The 12,477-nt window shown below is 37.6% G+C and overlaps 1 protein-coding gene across 3 annotated transcripts; it reads right to left on the bottom strand.

The window, feature by feature from the left end:
* Positions 1-554: 554 nt before the first annotated feature.
* On the bottom strand, positions 555-12,014 carry LOC131779643 (lysosome membrane protein 2-like). Of its 3 annotated transcripts, none has more exons than XM_059096211.2 (14): positions 11,716-12,014; positions 11,424-11,535; positions 10,101-10,261; positions 8,867-9,020; positions 8,202-8,432; positions 7,149-7,240; positions 6,549-6,598; positions 5,135-5,204; positions 4,648-4,826; positions 4,119-4,237; positions 3,380-3,453; positions 2,674-2,728; positions 1,483-1,647; positions 555-793 (listed from the first exon to the last, which is right to left on the bottom strand). In XM_059096211.2, the coding sequence occupies exons 3-14, from the start codon at positions 10,181-10,183 to the stop codon at positions 701-703; spliced, it is 1,365 nt and encodes a 454-aa protein (XP_058952194.2). In that variant the 5' UTR covers positions 10,184-10,261; positions 11,424-11,535; positions 11,716-12,014; the 3' UTR covers positions 555-700. The 3 variants fall into 3 exon arrangements, with proteins under 3 accessions (XP_058952194.2, XP_058952192.2, XP_058952191.2); XM_059096209.2 differs by having other exon boundaries at positions 11,424-11,538; XM_059096208.2 differs by lacking the exon at positions 11,716-12,014 and having other exon boundaries at positions 11,424-11,708.
* Between the last annotated feature and the right edge of the window lie 463 nt (positions 12,015-12,477).

The following is a 12,477-nucleotide window of genomic DNA, read 5'->3' on the forward strand; positions in this document are numbered from 1 at the left end:
ACGGCAGACAGTAAGGAGAATCATTTATGATACCTGGTTGTGAAATCGTGAAAAATTTGCTAACTAAAAAAACGACAATAACAGAATGTAAAAAATACATGTTATTTGAGAGTATAATTGTCATACATCAAGATGAAAATGTGAATCTTTCGATATATCTACACATTTCTTTAAATTCCAAAAATAATCACGGTTATACGTTGCATGTGGCCGACTTAAAATACCTTCCACACATATAGGAACCCAGTTCATAATCTATGCCGCTCTAAACGTGTAACAGGTCACTCCATGACACAAAGAGTTTTCTAAAAAAGTTTTAGCAGGATAACAAAAGTTCATTAAGGATGAAAAAATACTAGAGAAGTGATAAGATACCAATCAAGAAAGATAACAATGATGATGAAGAAATTAGTCTTAAGATGTACAAACCAAAATAAAAAGGGCTACTGACATGTCTACTTTTACGTCCAACGAAAAACTTGAGATTTTTATTTTCCTTTCCTTTTCCCGTTTTGTTCTTTATCTGATTTCGTTTCTGTTTTCTTTTTGTTCTGATTTTGTTTTGGTGTTTGTGCGTTTAAGAATACGTATTGTCGACGTTTTCTGAACCAGGTGGTCCGGAACCTAGTGCAATGCCGATTTTCGTTCATTTAACAAGCACCTTTAGGACAGTGCGAGGATCTAAGAGTACTAATGTGTTTCAAGTACTTTGATTTGCAAAGGTGTTCCTAGAAGAATCTATTAACGGATGCTTTTCGTCTTTTTCTTCATTCTTCGTTCCGTTTTCTTGACCCTGGAAGAATAGGAAAACTCAGTAAAACTGTTATTAAAAAATTATATTTGAGTACAATATGGGCTCATGTATTTGATATTACAAACCGATTTTTTATCAAGGGCGAAAAAGGTTTCCCTCTCTTCCGCCCTTGAGAAAGTACGAGGAGGAGAGAGGACCCTGGGAACTGGGTTGATTGAAAAGAGGGGGTAAGTTTCAAAAGAAACTGTGGTGCTGCGTCGGTGGGAGAGTATAGCAGGTAATTTAGTTTTAACAACTGAGTTGAAAACATAAATTGGCCACCATAAAGGGTAAAAAAGCTGACGTTTCGAGCGTTAGCCCTTCGTCAGAGCGATATGATGATTGAAAAGACGCTTTCTCTTAAGACCCAAAATCGCCTGAAATACATGTGTTCTAGGTAAAAAATTTTTTTGTTTAAGAGAATCTAGCAATCTGCTTGTTGAATTCTGGTGCTGCTTCTCTACCGTTTCCGCCTGACAACTTAACTTGAAAGATGTCTTCAAGTGTTAAAATTGTACGATTTTAGAGCTATACCGAACATCAGAATTTGTCCTTTACCTTCGAATTCATTATGAAAACGTTGATTTTTCCAAAATAACAATCTTAATAACTTTCAAATGCAACTCCGTAACTGGAAAATGTTTGAAAATGATAGCAATATCTGAAAATACTTGCAGAGAAAAACTTACCTTTTTGTCGTTATCAAAGCAAGGCAATAGTAACACAACTCCTAACAGAAAGGCACCAATTACAATCAAACCATACTCGAACATCTTTGTTATCTTCATTGCCGTGTTCATTTTGGAAAATTTTTCACGGAAATCTGAGGCCTTTTCGTCGGTGATTTCTGCAACCTAAGGAAAAAGAACATATCAAATATTTGTTAAACTAACAATTTGGTGATTATGGGTAGTTGAAGTTGCTTCGAAGGGAAATTATCAGTCGAATCCTTAGGTCTTTATAATCTGCAGGGATTTTTTGTTGGTAGATTTTAATCTCGCATCAGTAATCCTCATAGTAATTTGGAACTCGTATCTCAGTTTTGCAGTGAAATGCGAGAGATACTGATTGATAATTTACAGTGTTGGGATTTTAATGACTACAACTCTTGAAAATTTCTAGTGCGAAGATTTTGATGACCGTTTTGTATTTCCGCAACTGATACTGCAATTCTAGTGGATAACACTTTATTTACAATTAACTTAAACGTTTTCTTCTTTTTTATTCTTCTTTTATTTCGTGTTCACTAACTAGGAGCTGACATTTTTTGGGAAATGTAAACAAATATTGTACTATCATTTTGGTAAAATGGTTTTTGGTTTTAATTCATTGATAAAGCTGTTTTTCTAACTGTGTTTAAACTGCATTAACAATGTTCTTATTTTTACTTCATTAGACGAGGAACTAATGAAAAGCAATTTAAGAGATCCTCGCAGCTAAGAACACTACTTAACTAGTAGTTGAAAATAGGACCTGAAAAAAATTCAGGCTCGTACGGGATTTGAACCCATGATCTCTGCGATACCGGTGCAGAGGTATCGCAGAGGTCATGAGTTCAAATCCCGTACGGGCCTGAATTTTTTTTCAGGTTCTATTTTCAACTACTACTTCAGTAGTGCTCTTAGCTGCGAGGATCTCTTAAATTCGTTTCTTCACCGCAGTGCAAATATATGAATTTCATATATCTGCAATCATTATTAATGAAAAGTAGTTGTGTCAACTTTATACTGACTTGAAAACAAAAAATATATAGTCGAGGATATTTGTATACTTACAATAACAAAATATGGATCAGTCTAACTGGAGTTAACGAAAGGCGCGAATTCCTAAAGCGCTTTGTGGAAAAACAAGTGCATGAGACTGAAGTAAAACCGATTTACCTCGCTGGCGAACATAAAAGGTAAAAACACTTTTTCAAAACTCCCTTTGGTTTGGCTGTGAGGAAAAAAAAAAGGAAAGGAAAATTAGGTGAAAAATTAAAAGAGGAGTGAAATACATTATTTCTATGTCGGGAGAAGAATCATTCAAGTAGTCATTAATAGCGTAAGATTATTGGCGTTCCCACACGATCGATTTGCAAACTTCTAGAGAGCTTCTCGCGAGCTTCTTGAGGGTGCAGCAATCCAAGTGGGCGTATGTTCGTAAGCTTCAATGAAAGGTTTTTTGATAAATGCCGGGGATATCACAGAAGTGGTGCGAAGGCTAAAACAGTGCAATTCTGGTTCCGAGCGTTTTTCGTTTTGTGATAACAACGCATTTTGAAATGATCATTTTACCTTCCACAACTTTGTAAACGATGAAAAAAAATCAAATTCTGTGTGTAGTGCGCATGCCTCGTACGTCTGCTTAGGTAAGTACATTACTGATCGTGTACTATTCTTTTCTCCTTTGTTGCTCTCACACGCAAATTCTAAATAAACAGGATTGTTCTGTGCCATTTTTGTGATAACGACGCATTTTGTGATAACCTACGCATTTTGTGATAACCTACGCATTTTGTAACAAAGACTGCGGCATTTTGTAATACGTGTTGCAGCACGAAGACAATTCTGAAGAGAGTTAAAAAGACGTTTCTATTCTACTTACGGTAACACATCCACGGACTCCAGGGCAATGTTGATCTGAACCCTTTGGGCACCTCTCATGACAATGCCTGTTATCTGTCGAAGTGAACCAAAAAAAAAATTGTTAAATACTATGCGTTTGAGCAAGAAGTTGCCAACCGGAGAAGCAGCTGGAACGACACTGTCCAGGATTTGAAACTCTTCAAATATAGTTGTAAATGGCGGAGATGAAAGTTAGATAGTTTCTAAAGTATACTTCTCCTTAAATGTATGGCCCTGGAAACAACCAGCCCCCACCCCTCACCAGAGGAAAAACTAACGAAAGAATTCGAAACAACACCACAATTATATTGACCCAACACACAACCACTGCAACATCCAAGGGGAGAGGGGTGGGGGAAAAACAGGAATTCGTCCCCCAACCCCTTTTATTACAACTTGCAAGAGATCGCATAAAAAAATTCCATTGGTTTAACTAGTTTTAAAAAGAAATTTTTTAGCTATTTGGTTGACGTTACCATGGTATAATCTTTGCAGAAGAACTACATACACTGCTGTTTCCTAGTCCCAAAAGCAATGTAGACTTGTCAGTTGAGTGTGTGAATTTTTTCTCATGAAAATTGTGCGGGCTAGCTCACAAATTTCTTAAGCGCGCTTGCACCATGGGGGTGGAGGGGAATGGGATTTGGGAAGGCTGACATTGTATTGTCCCGTCATATCAAAACATACCTGGATAAAGCCTGTATTATAACTTTACTCACCGGTTCAATTTCCAAGAAAGTCTCGTGTTCACTCTTCTCTGGTTTCAGCCCATGAACCGTTTGTAACAGAGATTTATCACTTTGGTAGAAATGAGGAGGGGATGTAACTACTGGTGGATCTGGAAAATAACAAGAAAGAATGACAGGAAACTGGTTAATAAATAGTCGACCCATTAATGTCAGAATGGTTGTTCAGTGTGTCTCCTATTGCCGTTTACCCGAGAAAAAATAAATTCGTCACTTATCATCCAAAACTTGTGCCAACTGGAGAGAAGCTGCAACAATTTTCAAGTTTCTGACTTGATCTATCTGGAACTCGTACACAACCCTAATGGAATTTGGCAATAATTTTAAAATGTGCTTTTCTTATTGGGAAAGACTTGTAAGGGATTTCTAAAATTCCCATCCAATCGAAAAGCTCCTTCGCACATGCAATGCGCATGCGCAATCTTTAACTCTAAACTGAGCTGCCCTCCCCTTGGCGGATTGAATTTATTCACTTAACAAAGATGACTGAAAAGTAACTCACTCATCGGCTGACAAAGACTAATATTCAACAATCCGGTTGGTAAGCAGCCAGGAGATACGCAGAATCCTCTATTAGGAGGATATACATCGCCACTTTTTAAAACTTCATCTGGTATTGTAACGCGATACAGCTTGATATCCTTTAAAGTTACTTCCTTTTCATACGTGAAATGCACAGATCTAGAGAGAGGAAAAGAAAACCATAGATCAACTTCAAAAGGTTCTGAAACTCCAGCAACGTAGGCCCCCAAATTTGGACTAAAATTTCAAAATCTGACGTCGTCATTTTACGTCGAGTGGTTTGCGTGGCCCCGAACTGAAATTTTGGGTTACCCCCCCCCCCCCCCCTTCAATTCAGAATCCAGGCCATCATTACTTATGAAAACACAGCTTTCATAAACAGAAACACGCATAGACATGCAATTAAGGTTAAAACTTCACAAGACTCTCTGCAGATTTTGATTAGGAGTAGCATACCAGGGTCTTACCTACAAATTTCTGGTGAGAAAACATAAAATTTGTTTTCTTTATCGACATCTGGAGCGAATTGAGTAGCGTCTGCATCAAAGCAAAATAACCAAATAAAATACAAAAAGATGACAAAAGAAAAATTAAAAACAAAGGGAAATACTGCAAGATATTTTAATTCACGTGATATATCACCGCTAAGTAATGATATTAAGGAGCAATCAGGCACGTGATTTGAGAGTAAGAGCATGATTACCCATGAATTGTACGCCGCGAAGTCCAATTACCAATTCATAGTGTCAATAAAAAAATGCAGGATAGGAAAATTTAATGTGATGATACATACGTTTCTTGTTGATTTATATTTAGCTAAATTAAATTTCAACTTTCTAAAGTCTGAAGATTGTTCAAAATACCTAAAGCTCACTCAGGAGGTAATCTTCATTTTGATTGGCTGGTATTTGGCTGGTAGTTGAGTTTTATTGGCTATTAGCTATGGCTATTGGCTATTATCCGATTTGGCCTGTCTTTTTACAGAGGGTAGCAAAAGGGGAGATCCTGATCACGTTTCACCCACGAATTTGAGAAAATTCACGCGTCACGTATTGAAATGGAAAAAATTCAAATCTCTCTTGTGCTCAAGGTTACAGGGAAATCTAGAGGTTTCCACAAAATGAAAGAAAAGAATTCCCTTTCCGCGTATATTTTAGGGAGCAAATCACACCTCACGCTAGTTCTTAAATTCAAGAATCGCGCTCGCCGTTCTGTAAAAAACAACGCTTCGTATATCAGTTTTGGCCTTAATTACGCGTCACGCACAAAGCTTTAGCCACCCTCATCACAAGTGAATGGTGCATTTGGACAAAACTGGAATTGAAACAACCAATTAAGACATCATATTTTGTTAAAGAAACGATCAAAATTGAAATCGTCAGCGAAATTATCTAAATTGCATTCATTTCAGTTCCAAAGTCATCCTGAATTGAGAATTGTTTAAATTTTGTGTCATGTGCGCCAACCTACCAAACAACGCGCCAGTGCTCAGTCACGTAACTGTTCTTTTTGGGTGCTCAAAATGTCCTTGCGAACTTTATTTTTGTCTTTAGGGGCCGTTGTAAATACTTTGGTTTCGGACAGTTTAAGACAACCACGGCCCATAAGCGCCCCAACAAGTGATGAAGGAATAAGTAATCATGCTAAGTCAATCAGTCCGTAGTTTTCCAGTTTTACCTGTAAATTATACCATTTTTCCCTTAACTTTGTCCATCGAAATACTAGACGTCCAAACTAGTTCATGAGTCCCTCAACAATTAATTGCCTTTTTTTCAGATTTTCATTTTCTAATGCGTAGTAATCAAAGGAATAAACAAATGTTTACATTAATTTTGTGGCAGTAGTAATCATACAGCATGTTATGCCTTTGCCTCCAAATACCTGTTCCGTTGATCATGTTTGCATATTTATCACTCCACCAGGATAAATGGCTGCAAGAGAAACATATTGTATTTTAGGTACCATATTAAAAATGGCTGCCTTAGATCCAAATGGATCTAAACTAAATACCTCACGAGCGAACCGTGAGCAGAATCGCCTCTAATTATGTGTGCTCGTGCTCGTATTTTTTTATTGAGGGTCAAAAGAATTATAGAAATTAATTTGTATTGTTTCATTATCTTCTGTGGGTGATCTAGAATCAGACGCAAAACTGACACAATGGCGATTTGGGTACCTTATCGCTACTTATTGTTACTGCGTAATACCTAGATATTATAAACTGTTTATAATTAATCTTTATAAAATAATTCAAATAGTACGCGCGCTCTGATTGGCCATAAAACCATTTTACATGAGCGTATGTAAACACGGTTTTCGTTCCTCTTTCATTAGTTATTTTATAAAAGAAATGTAAAATGGTTTCCGTGTTTACATAGCCTGATGTAAACACGCGGGAGGTTGGGAGAACACGAGATAAGCGTAGGAAACCACGACGCGAAGCGGAGTGGTTTCCAGCTTTCTTCACTTGGTAATACTTACGATTCGTTTCTCCACATAATGAACTGTTCCAGCTTGCTTATGTCAGTTCTTCCAGTGTTCACGGCACTGATGCCATAAAATGTGTTGTTGTACTGAAAACAAAAGGAAAGACGGTGAGTGCACGCGCAACTAAAAAGTACACAAACTCACTCTTCCTTGATACAATTCACTGCCATTGTCATTTGTACCAATTTCTCTTCTGAGCAGGCAGTAGTGCCGAGCCTTTTTAAAAACTCTTTTAACCCCAAGAGTGACTGCAATATCATGAACATCCCCACAGTTGAACTGCAGCTAAAGAAATTACAGATTCAAAGAAAACTGCAAAACCTTTTTGAATCTGTATCTCCTGAACACTAGTTGAGTGCTACACTAAACCAAGCTATGAAGCCTCTTGTTGAGAGTGAGGTGAATTTTAGCAAGTTTTTAATCTAATTATGTAAAGGAATCTGACATTTTGACAGTTCAGCTGTGAGGATATAAAAGAAGTTAGTTTCTTGTTATCATTTGTAGCTCAAAAAATGAATGATTTAATTTATTTGAACTACCAAAAATCAGTAAAAATTTTCAGTGTAGGGAAATTTACTGAGGACTAAGATATAATGACCAAATTAACACAGGTAGCCATTTAGTATAATAATCATAAACAGCCAGAGCAATAAAGATTTCAGAACTTGAGAGTGACAGCTGCTAAAGAGTCAAAAGGAATTTGAAAACAGCTGCACAAAGGAACTTCATCCATAAAATTTCAAGCAAGAATCAGCATTTTTCAGTTTATAGACAGGTAGGAAAAGACAGAATTGTAACATAAGGGATCATTTCTCAGACCCCATAAGGGCTATTGCTTGTGGCACTGGGTTATTGTACTCCTTAAATTGAAATCTTTGTTCTGAGTAACATGCCATCTCTTAATTAGGTTGATAGATGTGTAATCCACAGTATCTTGATTGTGTGTCTGTTTGGTATATCAGATTCTTGACAAACACTTCAATTCAAATTTAACCACAAGCATCTGTAATAGCTAAATATCGTCTAAGTCCTAGCATGTTTCTTTACCTGTAATTGGATAAATGTTGTAATTCCTTCTCGAGCAGGACATCCTGTTAGTTTGGAAATCTTGAGAAGGAACTTAAGAAATTCATCCTGATATCCCCAGAGTATATCATAAACGGTCTTCCTTCGAAACAATTTGAGCTTGAATTTGTCCACTGTAGCTTTAATTCCCGCTGAACAGACCTTAGGTTGTTCCTTTGTATAATTGGTATTTCTCAGCCACAAAGCCAAGGTCTGTAAAGTGACAAAAAATGCTCCAAGTCAGAAAAAAAGGAGATTTTCTCTCACATTTTTTCAAACATGCAAAAATGTTGTCCAAAGTTGATCTTTGAGATGGGTGCCAAACATATTTATACCCAAGAGCATGAACAGTATTATTATAATTATTATCACTATGGAGGGCATTGAGAAAATAAAAACTGAAAACTATGACCACAAACAGTCTGAACAATCATGTGAGGGGGCAAGTCAGTTAAAATATGTTTAAGCCTGCCACAATCTCCATTTTAGCCCACAAAATGCCATATTATGCCCAACAAAGTGATAATAATATACCACATAAAACCTATACAATACAATTTATCTCATTTAATATTGATCTATTAGACTTTGGTACAGTTTCCATGACTGATAGGTTTTGGCTACAAATATTTCACTTTGCAGCTTACCAATAAAGGAATGTTGACATTAACAAAAGTGTCATTCTTATCATGGCAACCAGCACAGGATGTCTCTGGATCAAAAATATATGTTCTGTTTGGCATGAATGTCACAATGCTGTCATCATCTGTCCACTTAAGCACCTTGTTTGACCTTAATTCTCTGTAAAGAAGATGCAAATCATAACATTACCTGCAGATTGAAAAGCATGTATCTGAGTGTACCCTACCAGGTGGACACTTGAAAATGGAGTCTTGATTTTGGTCTTGTCATATTTACCATAAAATGGACCTACATTCAGAGGAATGCACCTCTTTGGGTAGTGCACACACAAGAGGCAGCAGAATGCTTTGAAATATGAGAGGGAATGCAAGGGGGGAGGGGAGAGGGGGGCAGTGGGAATGGGTTGATGAAGCACTGAGCCTGTCACTTAGCTTTACTAAAATTTCCCAAAATGTCCTCTGAATAGTTTGTCAGCATATGCACATCTCTTTTACATTTTAATAGTTTTCAGTGTGTCCATAATCAACTTTTTATAGAGCAAGAAAGTCTCCCAACATATTGTTTAGCCAAGTGCAATCACAATGTTCAATCATTTGTTATGATAGAGAGTATTCAAAGAACTCAATCAAATTTCATCTTGTGTTTGCAATAATTTCTACATGGAAATGTGGGGAAGCTGTCCCCACCAAAACTTCCCTTTCCCTTCGATCTCTCTGCCTCTGTCCACCAAATTTAAGTTCATCTATGACCTAAACCTCTATTACCCTGGGGCATACCCAATTTTTTTCAAAGGGGGGTCACACTGTGTCAAACAGAGGGTACTCACCAGTTGTTGCCACCTGAATATAGTTGGTTTTTTTGCTTTTGGTCACAGGCACCCCAAGACCCCCAAGCTACTCCATTGATATCCTGCATCATGTGTGCAATACCAAAGGTTTTAAAAGCTGTATTGTTTGCTTTTTTGTTCAGAACAAAAAGCTTATTCATGCTTTTGTTCAACTTGACAACAATGCAGAAAGCTACTTGGTTATATAAAACCAACTAAACCGCTTAAATTGCCTATGACTATCTTTCAAACCCTCTAACATGAATAGGGAACATGTTTCTGTGATTAAACACTTTGGAGGATTTCAAATATGTTTAATAAAAAAAAATTCTAATAAAATGATAATAGTTATTAATAATAACATTCATCAATTATTATTTTTTCAATGACATTTTATGCATGGATTGTGGTACCTGTAGGAATATGGTCCAATCTGTTCCACATTGGGAGTTGCATTTCCATTCATTACCTCCTCAGGATTTGTCAGGTTAAACATATAGAACTTCTTATAGAAAGGGACACTTGAATTTTCCCACTCTTTATACACTGTGCTGCCAGGTTTCAATTGGACATCCTAAGAATGAGTGACTAGTAAGCTGTTAAAACCCCCCTTTTTCATTTAGATAAAAATAAAATAAATACTTAGGAATTTAGCAATTCAGCTTCCACTTGGTAGCTATTCTTATTGACTTTTTCCAGGTCCAATTGGAATTTGGAGTGTTGGGGTTTTTGAGAAAGGAAGAAAAGCAGAGGAGGGAAGGACCAGCACCAAAAACAAATTTAACCCACCTGTGAAGCCAGGACTGGGAAACAAACCCCGGCCACAGTGGTGGGAGGCAAGTGCCCTCATCACTGTACCATCCCTGCTCTCCAAAAGTATTTACACCAGTCTAATTTACAAAGCACTCTCTTGCTCTGCAAGCTGGCTGCAACTTAGACTTGTTGAGTGAAAAATATAAAAGAAAGAGAAAAAATAAATCTTGGTGGAGGGGTGGGGATTACATACCCCCTACCTCAGGGAAAATTCAAATTCTGGAGTTTCAGACTTTTTTTTTACTATCTCATAGAACCTAAGTGTCTTTCCTCCAGTCCTTCTCAATTTTGCCCTACTGGTCCAGCTCTCCCCCACCATCAATTTTTTTTGTAACATGTTGACCTTTAATAGTGACTAGCATCTAATTTCTCCCCACAATATCACCACCAAATCACACATTAAGGTCGTGAGAATGAAGGAAGTGATCACCACCCAAAGAAGCTCTTGATAACTAAGCAAATTCACCTTGTAAGCACCTTGGGAAATTTATAGAGAACTGTAAGGAGAATATTCATACTGAGGGTTTATAGTCCATTTTACAGTTGTGTACTTCGTTGCCAAGCCTTTGATTTGGAGTGAGGCTGAAGGTGACCTTGTTGTGATAGAGACCAATATCTAGTTAGCATGATAACAAAGTAATTTGCATTTGAAAAGCAGCAAGGTTGGTATCATAACAAGGTCAACCTTAGCCTCACTCCTGTTCAAAGGCTTGGCAACCAAGCATACAACTGTAAAATGGACTATTTGAGAACTGCTCTCTGAGTTTCAAAAATACTGCTAAGAGGTACTCTGAAGCAGCATTTAGACCCGTAAAAAAGAAAAAAAACTGCGTAATATAGTCAAGAACTGGGCAAAAGAAAACTACATTTTCACTAAATTTTAAAGCTATTCGGAATACAATTTTAATAAAAATGGAACTGACCTCATTCACTTTATCCTTGATGAGCTTCGAGAACACATGGCTTGCCGTTAATATAGTGCCACTCACAAGGAGAATGAGCCCGAAAACCGTAAGAGATGTGATAAAAACTCGTCTACTGCAACAACCAAAGAATGCCATGACGTATAGAAACTTATGGCAGATCTCGTAATGGAGTAAAATTTGTCAAAGAGAAAACTTTGGCATACTCTCACAAGAGCAAGGTCAATATAGAATCGTCGGTAATGTTTAGTTCGTTTCATAGGGTTTGCAGGCAACTTCTCCCGTGACCTACCTGTGAGACAATCAGCTGTGAATGATCGCCACATGTTCCCAGGAGTAAGTTAAACTGGATTTCCCCTGATTTCAAAAATCAGCCGAGTTTGATTCGTCACGCTAATAGTACGATTACATTCGATGTCTGGCGCGTGTAAGCGGTTTGAACGTCCAGGTCGAGAAGGCTTGGGACTTGATGGCCGCGCTCTTGGGACAGTCACGCGATCTCACCTGAGTGCCTCAGGATCGATCGACCGGATCGAGCAGTACCAAGTATGGCAGAGGGTGGCTATTGACATATATAGAGAAAGATATGTGAGGCGCTCCCTTCCTTCTTTATACAGAAACCGCGTGTGATCAGCAAAATATTATACAAAGAAATTTGTTTATCTGAATTATCCCCTCAAATTCTTTCAAGAACTCTTGTACCGAAAACGATTGAAGACTCGGAACAACCCACTTGCTAATAAATATTTTAGAGGAAGATATTTTTCGTCTTGTAGCGAGTGAGGGCTAAAGAAAAAAACTCTGAGTTCCTATGAGAAATCGAACCCTCGGATTCTGCGTTCCGATGCTCTACCACTGAGCCACAGAGATTCTGGTGAGAAAAAGCCCCAAAAAAGTCTATATATGACACGCGTACTGCATACTGCTAGGATCAGCAATGCCGATGGCGTCGTGTTCTGTAAATAGAATAAGCAAGATGGTATGTTTTTTAAGCTCGGTAAAGAAATAGACTCTGGTGAGCAAGGCCCATCACAAAGTTCATTTATGACACGCG

The sequence above is a fragment of the Pocillopora verrucosa genome, chromosome 14 (genome assembly GCF_036669915.1).
Source record: "Pocillopora verrucosa isolate sample1 chromosome 14, ASM3666991v2, whole genome shotgun sequence".
Lineage (NCBI taxonomy): Eukaryota > Metazoa > Cnidaria > Anthozoa > Scleractinia > Pocilloporidae > Pocillopora > Pocillopora verrucosa.

Bases quoted from the DNA above. Each gene is read 5' to 3' on its own strand.
- LOC131779643 (XM_059096208.2), bottom strand. From the start codon at position 11,561: ATGGCATTCTTTGGTTGTTGCAGTAGACGAGTTTTTATCACATCTCTT. The intron at 3,454-4,118 runs GTGAGTAAAGTT...TCACTTCGACAG, and splicing joins CTTTCTTGGAAATTGAACCG to ATAACAGGCATTGTCATGAG. The intron at 1,648-2,673 runs GTAAATCGGTTT...CTTTTTCCTTAG, and splicing joins CTTTTATGTTCGCCAGCGAG to GTTGCAGAAATCACCGACGA.